Source organism: Suillus discolor, assembly GCF_016758755.1.
Source record: "Suillus discolor strain FC423 chromosome Unknown F5147scaffold_59, whole genome shotgun sequence".
In the NCBI taxonomy this organism is placed as follows: Eukaryota; Fungi; Basidiomycota; class Agaricomycetes; order Boletales; family Suillaceae; genus Suillus; species Suillus discolor.
Genome location: NW_024541306.1, coordinates 147746 through 168659, shown reverse-complemented (window position 1 = coordinate 168659; position 20914 = coordinate 147746). Strand labels below are relative to the sequence as shown.

The 20914-nt window shown below is 48.0% G+C and overlaps 4 protein-coding genes across 4 annotated transcripts; 3 read left to right on the top strand and 1 right to left on the bottom strand.

Moving 5' to 3' along the window:
- Window positions 1–253: 253 nt before the first annotated feature.
- F5147DRAFT_712981 (uncharacterized protein) lies at window positions 254–2317 on the bottom strand. Its single transcript, XM_041438387.1, has 4 exons — window positions 1615–2317; window positions 1176–1554; window positions 979–1121; window positions 254–912 (listed from the first exon to the last, which is right to left on the bottom strand). The coding sequence occupies exons 1-4, from the start codon at window positions 2141–2143 to the stop codon at window positions 329–331; spliced, it is 1635 nt and encodes a 544-aa protein (XP_041289064.1). The 5' UTR covers window positions 2144–2317; the 3' UTR covers window positions 254–328.
- Window positions 2318–3850: 1533 nt separating this feature from the next.
- Window positions 3851–6102, top strand: F5147DRAFT_814616 (cytochrome P450; the record flags this gene model as incomplete). Its single annotated transcript, XM_041443525.1, has 13 exons — window positions 3851–3966; window positions 4022–4061; window positions 4118–4271; window positions 4323–4453; window positions 4505–4869; window positions 4922–5117; window positions 5169–5231; window positions 5290–5338; window positions 5389–5409; window positions 5461–5579; window positions 5632–5670; window positions 5718–5819; window positions 5874–6102. The coding sequence occupies 13 exons, from the start codon at window positions 3851–3853 to the stop codon at window positions 6015–6017; spliced, it is 1539 nt and encodes a 512-aa protein (XP_041289063.1). The 3' UTR covers window positions 6018–6102.
- A 1937-nt stretch (window positions 6103–8039) lies between these two features.
- F5147DRAFT_712972 (uncharacterized protein) lies at window positions 8040–8446 on the top strand (the record flags this gene model as incomplete). Its single annotated transcript, XM_041438386.1, has 2 exons — window positions 8040–8118; window positions 8165–8446. The coding sequence occupies 2 exons, from the start codon at window positions 8040–8042 to the stop codon at window positions 8338–8340; spliced, it is 255 nt and encodes an 84-aa protein (XP_041289062.1). The 3' UTR covers window positions 8341–8446.
- Window positions 8447–9137: 691 nt separating this feature from the next.
- On the top strand, window positions 9138–11601 carry F5147DRAFT_839515 (putative dimethylaniline monooxygenase (N-oxide-forming); the record flags this gene model as incomplete). Its single annotated transcript, XM_041444231.1, has 10 exons — window positions 9138–9418; window positions 9472–10077; window positions 10130–10413; window positions 10464–10668; window positions 10719–10839; window positions 10892–10977; window positions 11027–11076; window positions 11129–11232; window positions 11377–11414; window positions 11471–11601. Exons 1-10 carry the CDS (start codon window positions 9379–9381, stop codon window positions 11599–11601), a joined length of 1665 nt encoding a protein of 554 aa, XP_041289061.1. The 5' UTR covers window positions 9138–9378.
- Window positions 11602–20914: the final 9313 nt, after the last annotated feature.

Below are 20914 nucleotides of genomic sequence, written 5' to 3'. Positions count from 1 at the left end.
CTCATCCGCGCCAGCATAGTCATCGTTCCCAATAACATATAATGATTATATAAGAACCCGACGGCGACGAGCGTGGGAAGCGCTCGCGACCGGCCGCTATGCTATCAGTGACTTGCATGTCCAATGAGAACATTCAAGGGGAACATTACAGTAACATACAAATTTCTAAAGTTGTTTCTTCATCTGTAGTAGCGCGGCAATAACATGAGCGTTGATGAAATAGATGCCAGGTGTGTTTCAACCTCCCATATGTGTCCAAGTACTGGCGATGATAAGCTGGGATGTTCAAGTCAAGATACTACTAGTACAATTTACTGGTGCGAGCTTATCAAGATTCAAGTCTACAACCATAAACGGTAGGCTTTCCCTGTAGTTCTTTCAATATCATGCCTGGAAATTCCACGACCAAGTGTTCGATCGTGAACATGTTCATAGATCTCCCTGTTCCAAAGTCATCAGCCCCATCTCTGGCCCCCTGAAAGGTGTCACTAGCTCTCTTGCCCAACCCCTTCTGGATCAGGTCAGATACCCTCTCCAACGCATCCTCATCATCCGGTAATGTGAACGGAAACTGATCATGGTGCGCAGAGCAGTGCGCCATAAAGCGAGCGAAGTTGAGCTCCTTGAGTTTGCTGACGTAGTCAACAATCTCTTGGCACGTCCCATTATGAGGTTGACTAGGACGCCAGTTCCCTTGATTGTTATCGAGGAGAAGACGGCGGAAGTCGTCAATCGTGCCTTCCCCCGACATGCATATCATGATGACGTGCGGTAGCATGGCCCACGGTGATGCGATAATGTCTTCATCGGAAACAAGTGTAACATCGAACCAATTGGGTTCTCCCATCTCGCAGAAAGAGGGGGCTGGGGATGCGGGATTTCTGGTGATACGGCAATAGATATTGTGGAATTCTGATATGAAACAAGGTAACGATATCATCAACAAAATTTCGTTTATATTCGCGTATTGTTACTCACCGCCATGCGAACAGAACCGCTGGATCGCGACCAGTAAAGGTGTGTTCAATGTCAACCACAACGCGCGTACAAGCAACGTGGATGCATACGTCGCAACGCACGAAATGTGGCGACTATTTGCGACTATCAATCCCTCGGACAAACTAAACACACGGTGTTTGAATGCCAGTCCCTGAAACCACACCAATATCACATACCTCTGGTGAAAGTCAAGAAGTCCGAGTCTAAGAACCGTTTTCTTCACCCAATCCGTCGTAACGATGGATACGTAGACCTGCATAGCATCGCATTGCGCGTGCAACTTCACCTTGCCATCACAAGGCTTCGCATTCCTCCGTGCCGGCAACAGACTCAAAGCTTCAAGCTCCAGTCCGATGTTCGCATACATTAATTGAAGATCGACGCGAACAATCACGCGGGTAGGGGAACCGGATTTTAACTTAGCTATCTTGCATTCAGACAGAAGAAGACAGAGCGTCAAGAAACGCGCGACGAGGAAAAGGTTGTCGGTGTCCCATTCTGGTTCAACTGTGATCTGGTAGCGTTTGTGTGAAGAATCCGGTGGAAGCGTCGGGCCTGGGAACAAGGCATTGAGCAAATTATGGTGCATTACTCTAACTGTCAAGGTTCACTTACTAACTAGCACATCTCCAGCAGCGCCAGTCTGCGGGGCGCCGCCAATTTCAGGCGGAGAGTCAGAGGGCCCAGAGAAATGATTTAAAAAACGCGTGAAGCCGATGCGTTGCCATACACTCAAATGAGTTCTGAGTGCGTCGAGGGTGGGAATGCGTGGTTTCCCGTGACTGAGCTCGATCTCCTGAAGCAGCAATGCGGCCTGAATCCTAAGTTCTTGCAGCATTGTGATTGCGCGATCGAGGGCGTTTTTCTTCTCTGGTATGTTGTAGAATTGGACAAGCTCCCAGAGCATCTGCGCTCGCGTTTGGCACGAACAGTCACCGACGTGCGCATCAAAGGCAGATAGAAGCCGAGATGGTGGTGTGAACGATGTGGGTGTTTCTAGTTCCCTACATGATATTGCGGATTGGAGGATAGAAAGGGCTTTCCACATCGAGTGTGTTGCATAAAGACACTGAAGGGCTACTCGACTAAGGTCTGCATAGCGTAGGGGCTTGTTGGCATCAGAGAGAAGAAGTGCGATAACCATTGATCCCCGAAGCACCGAGTATTCTCAGAATGAATCACAACATCATAGGGCTCGCCAGTTCTAACTTTTCTGTATATGCTGAGTGATGATCCCCATGTGTGCTGTCAGAGGGATGGAGCGACTATGCTGCTGGCGCGGATGGGGTCGGACGGTCGGACATCCGAGGATCAGGATGTCCTCGAAAATCTAACAACTAAAGTGAAAAACGCAAAGTGAAGTCTATACTGGGAAATGAAAGATTTCTAGCGAAACTACGAAAACCTTTTGTCCGTTATCATAATACCGACTTTCTGCAGGGGGTAAAGCATCGATTTTTGTCAAGACTCTGTGGGTCTGTTCAATTCAAGTCGCCAATTATGGATGCGTATCGAATTACACGTGTACAACAGACCTTTGGAGATGCTGTTGGTCAGGGTAATCGACCATCTGACATGAAAATCAAACGTTTCACGATTCAATTGAGCCTAAACCTGGACGATGGCATTCCCACCTGAGCAGCTGACCTCGATTTCTATGGAGAGAGATACCACTTCAGGTATGCCATTGGAGAGATCGATACGATCTCTCGTAGCTCGTGCGCATTGCGCAAGGACTCGTGCTCGTCTTGGAGTCAGTGCTGGAACGATGACGAAGTTCAGACTCAGATTGTTATGTAATTTCAACTTGTGATGTTCATGAACAGATGCGGCCACAACGTTTCAGCAATACCAATAGTTGAGTGCGCTTTTGTTAATGGACATCGCTACGTCTAATCAAATCCCTTTGGCATGCGAATGAAACCAGATTTACTGCAGTTTTCACCCGGCTCCCAGGCCTGCTCTATGCAGTTAGAGAAGGTCCATAGTATTATCATATCATTATTACCTGGTACTTTGGGTTTACCACTGGTCACACCATACCCGAGGGTGATCTCATGTGCGCTGTCACCCAAAATGAGATATGGCATACGTTTCAACTGCCCACTTTCCGCGGACACAAATTTATGAGGCAGAAACTTTCTTCAACATAATCAATTCCAATGGAGTGTTCGCAGGCCTTCTCCATACAGGTGACTTCGTGAACTGTTTGTTCGTTTTGATATTGATGTGGCATCCAGAAGTCGACTATAACTCTCACGCGAAAACGCGAATAACAGACCGCCTCTTCAGATAGGCTGACTTCGGAGGGATGGGTCTAACTCGGCTATCAGTCCATGACCCATTGATTTATGCCTCTGAGTCCTGACTTCGTTCTCCTTCCAAAGTCCATTCTACCGTGACGTCAGATTGAGTGAGTTTCCGCAAGAATTTAGAAAGTTGGCGGGGTTATGGGTAGAATTGCCAATAAGAACATGTTCGATTTCAAAGATGTTTCTAATCCGTACTTGGCAGATAACGGCTGTTTTCAGGATGTTTTTTTTTTTCAATTTAGCTCCTGCCAGCTTGGCTGATGCGTATCGAAACCTCTTTAGATTTTTCTAGATCCTTATGGCAAGTCAGCAATGTTCAAAATGGTACGGACAAATATACATTATCATAATCCAATTCGGCAGGTTGGGACAAGTCACCTGGACACATCGTGCTAGATGGCATTGTTCCATCCCATCAGATACCATCAAGCATTGTACCCTGCCCTTTCACCTCACTGGCAGTGCCACTCAGTAGAAGCAGTAACACAATGGATTCCATATCGTTGTTCTCTCTCCTCCTAACCACTGGTATAATATGGATGATTACCAAGTTACTAAGCATTGGAAGGCGCGAGCAGCACCTACCTCCTGGTCCTCCGACCGTCCCCATACTCGGAAATGCCCTCATGGTCCCGCCCAAGTTCGCCCAAATTAAGTAAGGCGTCAAATTTGACTCGCATTCATAACGCTACAGACCTCATTCATTCTAGATTTACCGAATGGGCTCGACAATATGGTGGCATTTTTTCCGTAAGAAACGTTTGCTACAGAAACATTTCTGCCGTTGCCTCTGATAGTGTTCCTAGTTGAAGATCGGTCACGGCACAGTTGTTGTGGTATCGGATGCCACAGTTCTCAAAGAATTCATGGATAAGCGAAGCAATGAAACCTCTGGTCGTCCGTCATTTTACACTGGAAGTCTCATAACGGATGGGTATTTTATCGCGGAAGCAGATTCGAGTACGTTATTTCTCCCTCAGCATCCTTTCAATTTTTTTTATCAGTCGTCAGCGACGGATATCTGGCATATGGGCCGAAAGGCGTTACAGACCCTGCTTTCCCCACAAAGTGTGAATAAACACCTACCAGTCGCGGTAGCAGAGAGTTCACAACTTCTATTTGATTTACTCCGTTCACCTCAAGTGAGGTTCCCTTCTTTCGATAATCTATTAAGCTTTCTCATCTCCTCATAGGACTTCGAAAAGCACATCGATCGTTACACATTTTCAATACTGCTGTCTATAGCTTTTGGGAAACGCTGCCCACGGCCTGACACGGAGGAAGAAAGAATTTTTTATGAAGGTGTGAGACTCACCGTGCAGGTGGTATCTGCTGAGGGGCCTCCCGTCGATCTCCTCCCTATTCTCAAATATGTCCCGGAACGGTGGGCGCCGTGGAAAAGAATATGCAGGGAGGCGAGGACGCTGCAACGTCGATTATATTTTGGGTTATTGGAAGAGGCAGAAACAAGGCTCGCCAGAGGAGAAGGTACTGGTTGTTTTATGGAAGAAGTCATTCAGCGCCAAGAAGAGCTCGGGATGTCAAAGGACGCTGCCGCGTGAGTGCGAACTCTGAATCACATCTTCAGGAACTCTCATCTCGCGCTGTAGCTGGTTAGGTGCGATCGTGCTCGAAGCATCCCATTCATCGGGGTCCTTCATTTCTTCCCTCATTCTGTGTTTTGTTGCCTTCCCCGAGACACTGCGAAAGGCTCAAAATGAGATCGACTCCGTTCTACCGGACGGGCGGCCACCCACAATGGATGACCTTGCATCGCTTCCGTATGTCCGTGCCATCCTAAGAGAGGTGAATTCTTGTCTAGGTTAGCAATGGTAAATCAGGCTGAAAGTCTGTTAGGTACATAGACTGAAACCTATGGCACCGCTTGGAATGCCTCACGCGTTGCTAGAGACTCAAGAAGTAAGTCGCGATCTACCGGTCATAGTTTTCGCCCACGTTGACCAATGTATTATGCCAGTATCGAAGCTATGTTATCCCTAAAGGTACAACCGTTTTCATAAATGCTTGTATGTGTAACATTCGCATTCTCCAACCTGTCAAGCTGACCATCGAGTAGGGGGCATTTTGCATGATCCGGGTGAGTTTGTCGTAATTCACATGTAATGGAGGCCCGCTCAAATATTATCAGAGGTCTTCGACGAACCTGAGGTCTTTCGACCAGAGAGATTCCTCCTCTCCGAACACGGGACAAAACCTGGTGTGGATAGCAAAGACTGGCGCGCAAGTATACCCTTTGGGAGCGGAAGAGTAAGTCTTTTGGGCTGGAGGGACACGATATGTATCTCATGATGTCCTGCAGAGACTCTGCCCTGGGATGAATTTAGTCAACACAAACCTGGTATGTGACGCTCTAACACCCGATTTCTGGGCTGAACAGTCAAGCAGGCGTTCACCATTGCCACGTTGGTCTGGGCGTTTGATTTCGCTGCTGCCATTGATCCAGTTACGAAGGCACAGATCCCTGTAGATATCGATGCGTATGAGGAGGTGTGTCATGGCTGCATCGATGTTGTTAAGGATCAGCCCAAACAAACTCTTTAGGGTCTTGTCTTTAGGCCTCGTCCGTTTGCTTGTTCGATCTCACCAAGAAGCGAAGCAAAGGCCAGATTGATCAGGCAAAGGTTTACTGATGCGACGCCTGCTTTCTCGAAATACGAGTTGTTCCTGACAAAGGAGGAGAAGTGATTGCTTGCGCATCTGAGCCAATAGTGTACTGTACAGTATTACCTCTAACCTGACATCACGACAGACAAACTGGAATGCCATAACACTGAAGTGGATTATAATCATCGTCAGAACATCACAAATCTTATTTACATAAGTGCAGCGTTCTTACTAGGCACTTGGTCAAAACTCGGCCGAAAGTAGGTTTGCCCCCGGTCCCTGACTGTAATTCCGTGTTTAAGTTCTTTCGTTTCACTACAAGAGACACTCACATTTTTCTTGCGACCGGCAGCTACTTTAATGGTGCGCGTCTCCATCTATTGTCCACTGACAAATTGAACCATCGCATGACGCGCTCAGTATATTGCAACTGGTACCCAAGCGGACAAGGCTCCAACTGACTTTGGAATGACCCTCGAGCATGCACTCTGGCGTCAAGCTCTCTGGTGGACGCTCAGGCATTGGTTTTTTCCACGATGTGGTCTTGGTATTGTGGTTGGCGAAGTAGGACCGACCGAGTGGTGAGATGTGCCATTCGCATCTGGGAACGAGTTGTCAATGTGTCACCATTAGTTCCTCGTTGCTAGTGGGACATTCTTCGCTCACTTAGTCGCACTCCTGGTAAAGGTCGGTTCCATGAAGCTATTACGACGTGTCATCTTGAATCTTGATATCCCAGTCTGTCATTCTAGCAACCCAACCTGCTGCCATTGAGGAGGGAGCGCTTCATTCCTGGCTCCCTCTCCTTGAGTTGAAGTCAGTAGGTATCACAACGCGGTTACTCACCTTCCCAAAGTGCATTTTGGCGATGCTGTGCACTATAAGGCCCGGGGTCACAAATCCTTGTCCTTCATCCGACGAGTTGCACTAGCCACCTGTAAGTCTTTGTTCTCCATCTCTCCATTGTGCTGATATGCTTAACTTGGCCGTGACGATGATTAAAAAGTTTTGAAATATCGGTGGCCAGACACGTTGACAGAACTTAATAATACGGATAGTTAGCTGTACATGCCACTTTAAATCGCATGTCGATGGCGGTGTTTTGAACGTTGTAGTAGTTCTATGAACATAATGAATTGCTGTACATGACGCCAACGAACGTTAGATATGAAGGTTTGAACTCCTGAAGATGGCCCTGAGAGCACGCCGGGTCAATTGTAAAATAACCGGTTGCATTTCGAATCTTACGCACGTTAACTTTCTACACATATAATGCTCGCGATGAACAATCCATGAATTCCTTGAAGGAGATTGTACATTCCTGACTCGCTGATCAGATATTGCCGTGTAGCTTCCACGAGAATGGATCGATGCTGTGAATGCGGATCCAAGTAAACCCAAAAGCGTCAGCGATGAAATTGCAGGATTGCAACGAGCATTGTTCTGAGTATGCTGCAGGCAGCTTAGGTCGTTCCATATAAATGATAGAGTCGAGTCACGGTACTATATATATAGTCTCGACGTTGAACTTGCAGATCTGGCAAATTCTGATTTGAAATTTTGAATAGTTCGAGTGTGGCTGTGTAAATTTTGGATCGTGGGGTCGGGCGCAACAAGCTCAACCCTTGAGTCACATCGACCTCTCTACTCTGTTTACCTAGATCTCCACTTTGCCCTACCAACCCCTCGGTCGTCCTCGATTATCCTGATGACGGCCATGTTCACTACCTTGACATGGCTGCGAAGCTCGACCAGACAGCCGAGGGCATCCGCGGTCAAAAGTGGGCTGTCGCAAGAGACTTGACAATCTACGAGAACGCTTAGGCTAGACCTACCACTAGCTCCAAGGTAAACGCTGATCGTGGTCCACCTGCTGTTTGGCCCGCTCCATTTAGTAGATATTTCACAAAGTACGTACTCCGTCGATTGTCATTATGTCGTCGTACTCATTTGACATAGCATACGCTCAAAAACTCGATGCTTCAACCGGTGCTTCTCCCAAGCTCACCGTCCTCAACCCCAGCGGTCGTATTTGGACAATGGTCGCAGGTGGTGGTACATCCGTCGTCTGCAGTGATGCTATCGCAGCAGCAGGCTTCGCCCATGAACTCGCAAACTACGGTGAATAAATACTCTGGTGCCCCAAGCAAGGGTCAAATTTTCGAATATGCCAAGACAATCCGTGCGTATCTTTCCACGTCAATCACATCTTGCTAATCTACATATAGTCGACTTGCTCACGCGCCCACCTCGCTCTGATGGCAAGATCCTCATCATCGGTGGTATTACAAACTTCGCCAATGTACTCCTCAAAACGTGTCCGGTTCGGTCTGTATTCAGATTCAACAAGCATTTGCCCCAACCAGGCTTGAACTGGACATTTGTAACTTTATGTGATGTTTGACGCCACTTTACATATACAGGCTTTTCAAATCTAAGATACGATGGGCTCGTGCATATCTATTTGGCTGCATCTATGCTCATGTGTAAGCTCAGCCCTCAGGTACCGAGGTAACTATGTAAGTTGAATTCAGATTCTCGATCATTCTCGCCGGTAACTATTTTGCGTCAAGTATTTTAATGCAAATCTAGCTTGTGGAAGCAAACAGGAAACCGCCGATGTGTAGGCATTCATTTCACTGGCAGCGCTTTGGCTGTTGGCATGTTGTTCTAGAACTAGCTGAGCAGGCGATGCGCCTTGAACGTTCTGAACGACACCGCAACTTGCAATGTACACAACACATTAGTGAACCAGTGGTCGGCATGGTCAAGTTTATACACAGGTTGAAGCTTAAAGCACCGACATGTTCAGGGTCTTGCACCTTATTTGACTGAACTTTGACAGTTGATTCACCGAAAACTCGACCCTTGCCGGCAGGGTAAGTACTGGGATAGCAAACAGATATTGCAGTCGCGCGTTGCGAAATGCGCCATGGCCCACGCCTGTTTGTGTATGCTTACTTGCGACCGTAACCATGACTCAACTCCTCACAAGTATAGGTTCACTGCATCAATCCCAATGTCGTCTACCCTTGCAGGCAGATTAAGTCCTAGTACTCGGTACTCGGTACTGATCCCTGTCCAACTGTGACGTTATGAAAAGAACACAAAAGGAAGGTATAAAGGACAGCCAACAACAGCTATTGGTACGTATCTCCTTAGCGCGCAACTCAAACGCTCAGGAAATCGGTTTATGGAGAAGCCGGCTGTCTAGCAAGTCAAGGGCCGTCATGTCCTACCGCCTTGTGGATCGGAAGGATGCATGCATCCGTATACTTGAGGTCCCCAGCCGCAGGTACCGGGGCACGAAAGAGACCGTGGCTAAATCGCAAAGAAAAACAAGGAAGGAGGTACAGCCTGTGTGGACCGAGACGTATAAAAGCCTTCTTTCTGAGATTCTAACTGCATAACTCAAGCTCAATTAATTGACCATTCAAGAAATATGTCTGGCTCAGAAACATTCTCTGTTCCGTTGTCTGCAGGTAAGCCTGCCTTTCAAAATCAGTTCAAGTCCACTTATTGTTGGATATATCAGAGGCCATCTCTTCCGCGTGGCTTGCTGCTTTTATTTCTGACATATCCGGTCCCAGTTTTACTCTCAAGCGCTCGTTTACGAACGACAGCTACTGGCGGGATATCTTGGCATTCACCCCTGATTTTCGCACCTTGCATTCACTTCCAAAAATGCAGCATTTTTTCTCAGTTCCCGTTGCCCTTGCACGGCCAAGTCAGTTCCGACTCTTGCCAGGTGTTCGTCATCGGCGCATTAGTCCTACAAAGACGTTCATCCAGGGAATCATTCAATTCGATACAGTCATAGCCCAATGCTCTGCCGTATTCACTTTGACTCAAACCGAGGACTCCTCATGGAAGGCTTGGTCCTTCGTGACCATGATGGATCGGTTGTCCGGCGTGGTCGATCGCTTTGATGCACACACGCCTCTCTGTCGTCCTGCCGAGTGGAACACTACAATGGAGTACACAGCGGTCGTCGTGGGTGCAGGTCAGTGCGGCTTGTCCGTGGCCGCCCGTTTGGAGAATCTCGGGATCTCTACACTTGTCTTGGAGAGGTCTGGCAGAATCGGCAATAGTTGGCGTTCTCGATACGATTCACTGGAGACGAATACTCCGAAGGCGTTCAGTACGTGCAGCTGAAGAACTGCCAACCTCATCCTATGCTAATGTGCCAGCAGACCATCTTCCCTTCGTCGATTTCCCAGAGGGATCCGGAACATATATTCCTTGCGGAGATGTTGCTGATTATCTTGAAAATTACCAAAGAACTCTGGGTCTTCACGTGTTGACCTCAGCACACATTTCTGCTACTTCATATGATGCTTCGTCAAGTACCTGGACATTATCTGTATCTCTTTCAGGGCAAGCCTCTATTACTGTGAAGGCTCGGCACCTTATTGGCGCAATAGGCGTTGGTACGAGGGGAGGTGCACTCCCGTTTACGCCTCCGATTCCGGGAAAAGTACGTAAACAGGACTTAATTTTCCATCGACGTTGACCCTCTGCATCCAGACCTCCTTTCTCGGTTCTGTCATCCATTCAAGCGAATACAAGTCCTCCTCCTGCGTCGGTGCGCAGAAAGTCGTTGTCGTTGGCGCAGCATGCTCTGCGCACGATATTGCTCAGGACGTGGCAAATCATGGGTCTCAGACAGTGCTTGTCCAGCGTTCCCCGACCGCCGTTGTCAGTCGCCAGACGATCAACAGCTTGCTTACCGGTAATCTCAGTGTACTGCTGCGGAGATATCTATATTGATTTTGCTCGTAGGATATGTCGGGCAGGATATTCCTCCGACAGAGATCGCCGACCGCTTATATGTCGCTCTCCCCTTGTCAGCTCTGCAAGATTCCAAGTACAACGCTATGGAGATGCATGCCCATATCGATCAGTTCGTTGGCAACATTCGAAAGTAATTTCTTCGTCTCACCCTTTTTCCTTAGGGACCTTAGGGAGAACTTGTCCCGGAATGGATATCTCCTTCCCGGCCCTGAGGATAACTTCTTTCACCGTCTCTCAATTCGACGAGGTAAGTTTTTTTGTTCTGTATCGTTCTATTTTTCTCACCGACATTCCAGGTGGCTTTTACATCGACCGGGGTTGTGCACAGCTCATCACGTCTGGCAAGGTATTATCAATTTTGCTGAGTTCCCCCACGCATGTTGCTTACTAGCAACCAGATTACCGTCAAGTCGGGACATGAGGTTTCCCACTTCTCCCCTTCCGGGTTGGTATTCGATGATGGTTCGCAAGTAGTGGCCGACCTTGTCATCTTCGCAACTGGGTAAGTCTTTTAAACATCTATCCGTCTGATCACGCACTTCTAACGCATCATTTACAGGTAAAAAACTACAATAAAACAAGTTGCTGAGAACCTTTTTGGGCCTCAGGTCGCTGATACCGTCCATGACGTCGGAGGATTAGATAGTGATTATGAGTTCGCGGGTATTTGGAGGCCGACTGGACGTCAGTATTCTGTTGATTTGATTGTGCGATTCAATGATACTGACATTCTGCTCCAGATAATGGACTCTGGTTTGCAGAGGGCGATCTCTTTGCTGCACGGTTCTACTCCCAGTTCATTGCGTTACAGATAATGGCGAGGGAGATGGGATTGCTGAGTGCAGACCAGAAAACTTACATTTCATGTTGATTTCTGCGATTAGCTTCTCAGTTACCCTAAATGTTATGTTCTTAAGTCAGTATGTGATAATATACAAGTCCGATCGTCGAGGTACGAACGAAAATCACTGGTAGATCTTTAGAAGACTCTGGCCATACAGCTACAGCCACAGTACCTGATGTCCATCATGTCTTCAACCTTATCATGATCCGACGTGATCTTCTCAAATTCACCATCGTGCTGCCACGCTAGCAAAAATGCAGTTCAAAGCGAACTATCAAACGGAAGGCTCGCAAGTGGGTACCCGTATCTAGCTTGGGTACAGGACTCTGGTTCTAGTCAGTTTTGAATCCGGATCGAAGACAGGACAGCTTCGTCGCATATTAACAAAAATACCAAATTACTACAGAATAGGATTATCAAGCAACAGAGAGTTTAGTAGATAACCTCATGACTGATGCGAGGTGGGACGACGACGACCAAAGAAAAATCCGCAGCAGCTCACTCCTTCATAAAAAACATCTTCCGTCCCACCACCTGCACCTTCCGTTTCCGTCGGGCGTCCTTGAGACACTTGTGTCCCCGACACAGCCTGAGGTTGACCTGCTTGTGTCAAACTGCCAGCCTTGTTGCTATTCGTATGTTGCACAGCTGCTGCTGCTACCGCTTCTGCGCGGGCCAATTCTGCTGCGCTGGGAGGGGAAACATAAATTCTCTGCAAATGTATTAATTTCCATGACATCAAAAAGGAGTGATGGAAGCCACTCACATTTTTCTTGCGACCAGCAGCTACTTCAACGGTGCGTATCGAGCTTCCTTCTGAAAATGAGTTGAAATTCCAACGCCGGGGCTGCAGCGGGATTGATTGTAGCGCGTCTGGAGGTTGAGTGCTGAAACGCAGCGAACCGAGCAAAATGCGCCAACGAAGGGAAGACGAAGGGCTCACAGGAGGAGCTGCGGGATGGGGTTCGATGTTGGTATCAGCGTCCCAGAAGCCGTTGCCCTGTACCAGTGTTAAATTTAGGAGAGCCAGAAAAAGAAATATTATACTGACATATTTCGTCAAGCCTCTGTTGATGGGCTGCTTCTTGGAGACCTGACCAGTGTGCAAGATCTGATGAGACAAATAAGCAAACGAGGAGGGTGTTGACAACTGATTGGCGCACAGTATCTATCGATCGAACTGGACGTCCCTGGTAAACAAGTAAGATACCATAAGAAGGAGAAACGCAGACGATTTGCCTTGAGCTTCGCATCGGGTTTTGCTTCAATCGCAAGCTGAATTACAACCAAACCCCACTTAGAAAAGATACTGACAAAGAATAAACACACACATGATCATCGCCTGCATGTTTGAGCGCTGCCTCCAGGTTCCATACATATATCTTTGCGTCTGATCCACCACTAATGATATATTTTCCATCAGCAGAAATGACGACAGCCCAAACTTCGTCGTCGTGCAAGAGCGGGTCTCCAACTGGCTCATTGGTCTTGGGGTCCCAGATGCGAACTGAATGGTCAACTGATGCACTAATAAGATGGCTTTCATCAGGAGAAAGACAAAGGGAGATGACGGGATCGGTATGACCCTGAAAAACAACGAGCTCTTTCCCATCAATCGACCGCCATTTTCGGATGGTGCGATCGACGGACGCTGAAAAAATGTGTGCGCCGTCCTTGGACCAACACAACGATGACACCACACTGTCATGGCCCTCGATCTCCATGAGCAGCTCGCCGTCCTTTGACCACATACGGATCACCTTGTCGTTTCCGCCGCTCGTGAATTTATCCCCTTGGGGAGAGTATCTGACAGCGCAAACCCACCCATGACCGGTCTCTATCGGTGGTGCTATTGGTCGACCAGTATCTGGGTCCCAACGTCGTATGGTGCCATCTGGTGATCCACTTGCTATCTCCCGGGCATTGGGAGACCATTCGATGCACCACACTGAACCCTCATGCCCCTCCCACGGGTCGCCGACCACGCTGCCCTTCCTGATGTTCCACAGCCGTAGCTTGCCATCTGTGCTTCCGCTCACGAGCATTGACTCATCTGGAGATATTGCTATTGAGCGTACCGCCCCTCCGTCACTAGTCCAAGGCCTCTCCAATGGGTCTCCGTCTCTTGTCCACTGACGAATTGAACCATCACCTGACGCGCTCAGTATATTGGAACTGGTACCCAAACGGACAAGACCCCAAATGACTTCGGAATGACCCTCGATGATGCACTCTGGCGTCAAGCTCTCTGGTGGATGCTCAGGCACTGGTTTCTTCCATGACGTGGTCTTGGTATTGTGATTGACGAAGTAGGAACGACCGAGCGGTGAGATGTGCCATTCGCATCCGGGAATGAGTTGTCCATGATGATCTATGTTTCACCATGAGTTCCTCGTTGGTAATGACACATTCTTCGCTCACCCATTCGCACTCCTGGTAGAGGTCGGTTCCCTGAAGTCGTGGCGAGTGTTATATCTTGATATGTTATTTTGTCATCCAGTAACTTATACTGCTGCCATTGAGGAGGAAGCGCTTCATTACCGCCTGCTGCTCGTTGAATAAGTCAGTGAGTATCACAACGCAGCTACTCACCTTCCCAAAGTGCAGTCTGGCGATGCTGTGCACCATAGGGTGGTGGATCCTTCTCCTTCGTCCGACGACTCGGAGGTGCACTAACCAGCGGTGAGTTCAACAACTCTCGTTCCCCACCTCTCTGTTTCGTTGATGCGTTTGACGCGTCCATGACGCTGACGAAGAAAGTTTTTAATTACTGCTGTCTGTGCAGACGCGTTGAGAGAGCTTGGTAGTACGGAAAATGAATTGTCGAGGATGTGGAAGTAATGAAGAGACCTGCTAGATAGTTAACTGTGCATACTATAATTGTAGGCGCATTTTTTTCGCCCGCACGTCGGGGAAGTTTTATACATTGCTGTGCATTACACAAATTTCGTCAGCGAGTGTCAAGCTAATTCCATGCGTGTCTGTATGAATTAGTGCTAGATGACGCCAACGCCTGAGTCACTCGCTTATTTAAGTTTCATTCTAGACCAAGTGGCAGCTGCGCACCTCCGAGCCTAGCAAGGAGAAACGTTAGAGATAGTGAAGGCAATCAAGTCACCTGCTAAGTGGTCATCGTCACATGCTGTAGTTTACACACTGAACGGGCGATAACGAACCGACAGTGTGACCCGCTGTGATCCTTTTATCAACTAAACCCCAGTGAGAACATATTCGACTGGTCCGAGCGATGCAATTGACATACCCCCAAGGATTGATATTGCTAACGTAGGGTGTGGAGTGGACTCTATCATATGTATGACTTAACTAAATGACTTGGAGGAAGCACAATTTGGGCTCGCCGCGTTATGAGAGTCAGACCCAGCGACGAGGTTGATCATTATGCTCGCTAGTGATTTATCGAGGGCCAAAAGATGACGAGGTTGCGATTCGGTTGGCAACTCCTCAACGATGAGACCCACAAAGTCGCAACCACGTAACTTTGGTCCGTTGTAAGTGTATCAATACCGGAAACGAAGAGGAGAATATGGTTGAGTCCTTTCGATTAGGATCAGCGGACAGCAGGAAAATGCCGGATTCTACATACCTCAGACTAAATTTGATTCCCCTTATTCATGCCAAGGCAAGGTTGTAATAGAAGGAGTGAGGCAGTCCTCGAGGTGATGGCTGTGTGCAGCGGGTCGCTGTACGTGTTCATGTTAATGGTCGAAACTTCCATGAGGACCCACAAGGGAAATTTCGGTTCGATATGGGATCATGTGAAGGTCGATGGAGCGATAAGACGTGAAGAGAAGTGGTGCGATGATAGAGCAGATGGTGAATTGATGCAAGCTTGACTCACACCAGCCTGGTTCCCCAACACGAGTTTGCCGATTTTCTCGTCACCTGTCCAGTTGCCTTATTATTCTCGTAAACGTAGTCCGTGAACTCAGCATGAAGAATTTTCTCAGGTTGGTGCAAAAGTAACTTTGCGGTGTAGGCAGCGTGGGAGTCTGAGACAAATTTAAAGTTAACAGCCGGTCCCACAACAAATTCTCGTCACCACATACCTCATTTCGAGCAGTAGAGACAGGGAGTTTCTTGACATTTTTCATGTCAACAAAGACTTTCACCTTTTGAGGCTCTTCAGAGATGAGCTTCTTTGCCATCTCCGCATAATCTTTTTTGTTGTCAACATCCATGGCTTCGATGCGGCTATAAAAAACCACTGAGATAAGATCAAGCCCCATGGATGACACAAATATCACTTGCCCACGAGAATTGCCAACAAGGTACTTGAAACCATACTTTTTCCTCTCAGTAACCCTGTATTGTGACTTGTCATGTTTTGCGAGGATGATAGTTGGGCTCAGAGATTTGAAACACAAGTTCCTTGACTTTTGTAGACTTGACTTCCTTGGACTTTGCTTTGCCATTAGTTTCAATAGTAGTCTTTGTGTATGTATCAAGATGGACAATGAATGTAGCCCTAAATTGAGGTATCTCAACAGAGGGTGATGGCGACGACATTGTCTTTCAGCGAAGCACTCTGAATTGGTGCTGGATTTGTCACTCAAGTGCTTACGGGGTCCTGGCCGGGCATTTCCGACGCGCGAGTTTCAACTTTTGCGATTCCGCATATTTTTGAAAACAGCTGTAAATTAATTATAAGTTCTTTCGTTTCAGGGAAGCTATACTGAAGTGTGTTAAGAAAGTCTGCTGATAAAACTACCTCTCTTCTGAGGACACTCGAACTTCAAAGTCATTTGTGGGTTCAGAGTCTGGAGTATGAGGTGTACTGCCAGGCGCATACTCAGTTGGAAACAGTGATAATATTGTAAACATGAGAAGGTGTATGGCTTTCATCTACACGGACAAGTAAAATCCAACGGGTACCGCCAGGTGCGAAACAATTTGCAAAGCCCTCAAAATCAAGAGAAAAAAAGTCGAAGCGGCCAGTTTGTAGATGAACTCATGGCTGATGCACGGAAGGATCACCACAACTAAAAAACAATCCACAACACCTAACTTCATAAGAAACTCCCGTCCCACCACCTGTTCCTTGCGTTCCTACTGGCTGCCCTTGAGACACTTGTGTCCCTGGCACAACCAGAGATGGACCTGGTTGCGTTTGCACCGGGCGTCCTTGAGACACTTGTGTCCCCGACACAGCCTGAGATTGACCTACTTGTGTCGAACTCACAACCTCATTGTCATTCATACATTGAGCAGCAGCAGCAGCTGCTGCTGCCGCTTCTGCGCGGGCCAATTCTGCTGCGCTGGGAGGGGAAACATAAATTCTCTGCAAATATATTAATTTCCATGATATCAACAAGTAGCGATGGAAGCTACCCACATTTTTCTTGCGACCGGCAGCTACTTCAACGGTACGTACAGAGCTTCCTCCTGGAAATAAGTTGAAATTCCTACGCCGGGGCTCGAGCGGTATTGATTGTGGCGCGTTTGCAGGTCCAGTACTGAAAGGCAGTAAACCGAGCAAGTTACGCCAATGGAGGGAAGACGGTGGGCTCGCAGAAGGAGGCGTGGGGTTGGTGTCAGCGTCCCAGAAGTCCTTGCCCTGTGCCACCTGTCAGACTTGCGAGTGGTCCAGAACGAAAAACTGCACTGACATATAGCGTCAAGCCTCTGTTGACGGCCTGGGATTGCTTCTTGAAGACCTGGCCAGTCTGCAAGATCTGATGAGACGAATGAGCAAACGAGGAGGGTGCTGATTGACGCACGGCATCTGTCGATCGAACTACACGTCCCTGGTAAAGAAGTAAGATACCAGAAGAAAGAGAAAAACAGACAACTTGCCTTGAACTTTGCATCAGGTGTTGCTTCAGTCACAAGCTGAATCACAACCAAACCTCACTTAGAAAAGACGCTGACAACAAAGAAACACACACACGTGATCATCGACTACATGTTTGAGCGCTGCATTCAGGCTCCATAGACATATCTTTCCGTCCGATCCAGCACTGGCAATATACTTTCCATCAGGGGAAATGACAACAACCCAGACTTCGTCGTCGTGCAAGAGCGGGTCTCCGACTGGCTGGTTGGTCTTGAGGTCCCAGATGCGAACTGAGTAGTCAGCTGCTGCGCTAACGAGATGGTCTTCATCAAGGGAAAGACAGAAGGAGATAATAATATTGGTGTGACCCTGAAAAACAACGAGCTCTTTCCCATCAATTGACCGCCATTTCCGGATGGTGTGATCGGCCGACACGGAGAAAATGTGTGCGCCATCCTTGGACCAACGCAACGACATCACCCCACCATCATGGCCCTCGACCTGCAGGAGAAGTTCCCCATCCTTTGACCACACGCGGATCACCTTGTCCTCTCCACCGCTCGTGAATTTCCCCCCTTGTGGTGAGTATCGGACAGCGCAAACCATCCCATGGCCGGTATCTATCGGTGGTGCTATTTGTTGGCCAGTATTTGGGCTCCAGCGTCGTATGGTGCCGTCCTCCGATCCGCTTGCTATCTCCTGGGCATTGGAAGACCAATCAATGCACACCGCCGGACCGCCCTGCCCCTCCCACGGTTCACCGACCATGCTGCCCTCCCTGATGTTCCACAGCCGTAGCCTGCCATCTATGCCTCCGCTCACGACCATGGATTCATCTGGAGATATTGCCATTGCGCACACGCGTCCATCAGTATTCCAAGGCCTCCCCACAGGCTCTCCGTCTCTTGTCCACTGACGCATCGAACCATCGTGTGACGCGCTCAGTATATTGCAACTGGTGCCCAAGTAGGCAAGGTTCTTAATGATTTGGGAATGACCCTCGATGATACACTCCGGCGTCAAGCTCCCTGATGGACGCTCAGGCAGTGGTTTCTTCCACGACGTGGTCTTGGTATTGTGATTGACAAAGTAGGACTGACCAAGGGGTGAGATGTGCCATTGACATCCGGGAACTAGTTGTCCTGGATAATCTATGTTTCATCATGAGTTTCTTGTTGCTAGTAACACATCCTTCGCTCACCTAGTCGTACCCCTGGTAAAGGTCGTTTCTGTGAAACCATTACGAACGTCTCATCTTGATATCCCATTGTATCATCCAGAAGCTTGAACTGCCACCATTGAGGAGGTAGAGCTTCATTCCCGCCTGCTTCTCGTTGAGTACGTCGGTATGAAAACTGCAGATACTTACCTTCCCAAAGTGCATCCTGGCGATATTGTGCACCATAGGGTGGCGGATCCTTCTCTTTCGTCTGACAGGGTGCAGTCACCATCAGCGATTTCGACATCGCTCCTTGTTCTCTATCTTTCCGTTGTGCTGATGGACTTGACTCGTCCATGACGCTGACGAAGAAAGTTTTTAATCACCGCTATCTGTACAGACGTGTTGAGAAAGCTTGATAGTACGGAAAATGAATGACCGAGGGTGAGGAGAGATGGTGGAAGTAACAAAGAGACCTGCTAGATAGTCAGCTGTGCATACTATACTTGTAGGCGCATTTTTTTCGCCCGCACGTCGGGGAAGTTTTATACATTGCTGTGCGTTACACAAAATTCGTCAGCGAGCGTCAAGCTAATTCCATGCGTGTCTGTATGAATTAGTGCTAGATGACACCAACGCCTGAGTCACTCGCTTTTTTAAGTTTGATTCTAGACCAAGTGGCAGTTGCGCACCTCCGAGTCTATCAAGTCTGGTTCGAGCGATGCAATTAACATGCCCTCGAGGATTGATATTGCCAACGCAGGGTGTGGAGTGGACTCTATCATATGTATGACTTAACTAAATGACTTGGTGAAAGCACAATTTGGGCTCACCGCATTATGAGAGTCGGACCCAGCGACGAGGTTGATCATTATGCTCGCTGGTGATTTATCGAGGGGCCAAAAGATGACGCGGTTGCGATTCTGTTGGCAACTCCTCAACAATGAGACCCACAAAGTCGCAACCACGTAACTTTGGCCCGTTGTAAGTGTATCAATACCGGAAACGAAGAGGAGAATATGGTCGAGTCATTTCGATTAGGATTAGCAGATAGTAGGAAAATGCCGGATTCTACATACCTCAGACTAAATTTGATTTCCTGATCCAGATCGCCAAGGCAAGGTACGAAGTTGTAATAGAAGGAGCGGGGCAGTCCTCGAGGTGATGGCTGTGTGCAGGAGGTCGCTGTACGTGTTAATGGTCGAAGCTTCCATAAGGACCTACAAGGGGTATTTCAGTTCGATATGGGATCATGTGAAGGCCGATGGAGCGATAAGATGTGAAGAACTTAGAAGACGTGAAGAGAAGCGTAATCGAGTGGTGCGATGATAGAGCAGATGGTGAATTGATGCAAGCTTGACTCACACCAGCCTGGTTCCCCAACACGAGTTTGCCGATTATCTCGTCACCGGTCCAGTTGCCTAAAATATTCTCGTGAACGTAGTCCGTAGAGCAGGGAACGACTCGGAGTCAGCATGAAGAATTTTCTCAGGTTGGTGCAAAAGTAACTTTGCGGTGCATCGATTAGTAGGCAGCGTGGGAGTCTGAGACAAATTTAAAGTTAACAGCTTCGGTGAAGCAAACGGTCCCTGGCAATTCAGTGTTTGATTATGAGTTCTTTCGTTTCAGAGAAACTATACTATACTGTGTTAATAAAGTCTGCTGATAGAACTACCTCTCTTCTGAGGACACTCGAACTTCAAAGTCATTCATTCCGGAGTATGAGGTGTACTCTCAGGCGCACACTTACATAATTGGAAACAGTGATGATATTGTAAACATGAGAAGGTGTATACTTATATGGCCTTCATTTACACGGACAAGTAAAATCCAACGGGTACGGCCAGGTGCGAAACAATTTGCAAAGCCCTCAAAATCAAGAGAAAAACATCGAAGCGGCCAGTTTGTAGATGGCCTCATGACTGATGCGAGGAAGGACCACCACAACTAAAAAACAATCCACAACACCTAACTTCACAAGAAACATCCGTCCCACCACCTGCGCCTTGCGTTCCTATTGGTTGCCCTTCAGACACTTGTGTCACTGGCACAACCAGAGATGGACCTGGTTGCGTTTCCGCCGGGCGTCCTTGAGATACCTGTGTCCCCGACACAGCCTGAGGTTGACCTACTTGCGTCGAACTTCCAGCCTCATTGCCATTCGCACGTTGAGCAGCTGCTGCTGCTGCCACCGCTTCTGCACGAGCCAATTCTGCTGCGCTGGGAGGGGAAACATAAATTCTCTGCAAATATATTAATTTCGATGATATCAACAAGGAGCGACGGAAGCTACGCACACTTTTCTTGCGACCAGCAGCTACTTCAACGGTGCGTATAGAGCTTCCTCTTGGAAATAAGTTGAAATTCCAACGTCGGGGCTCGAGCGG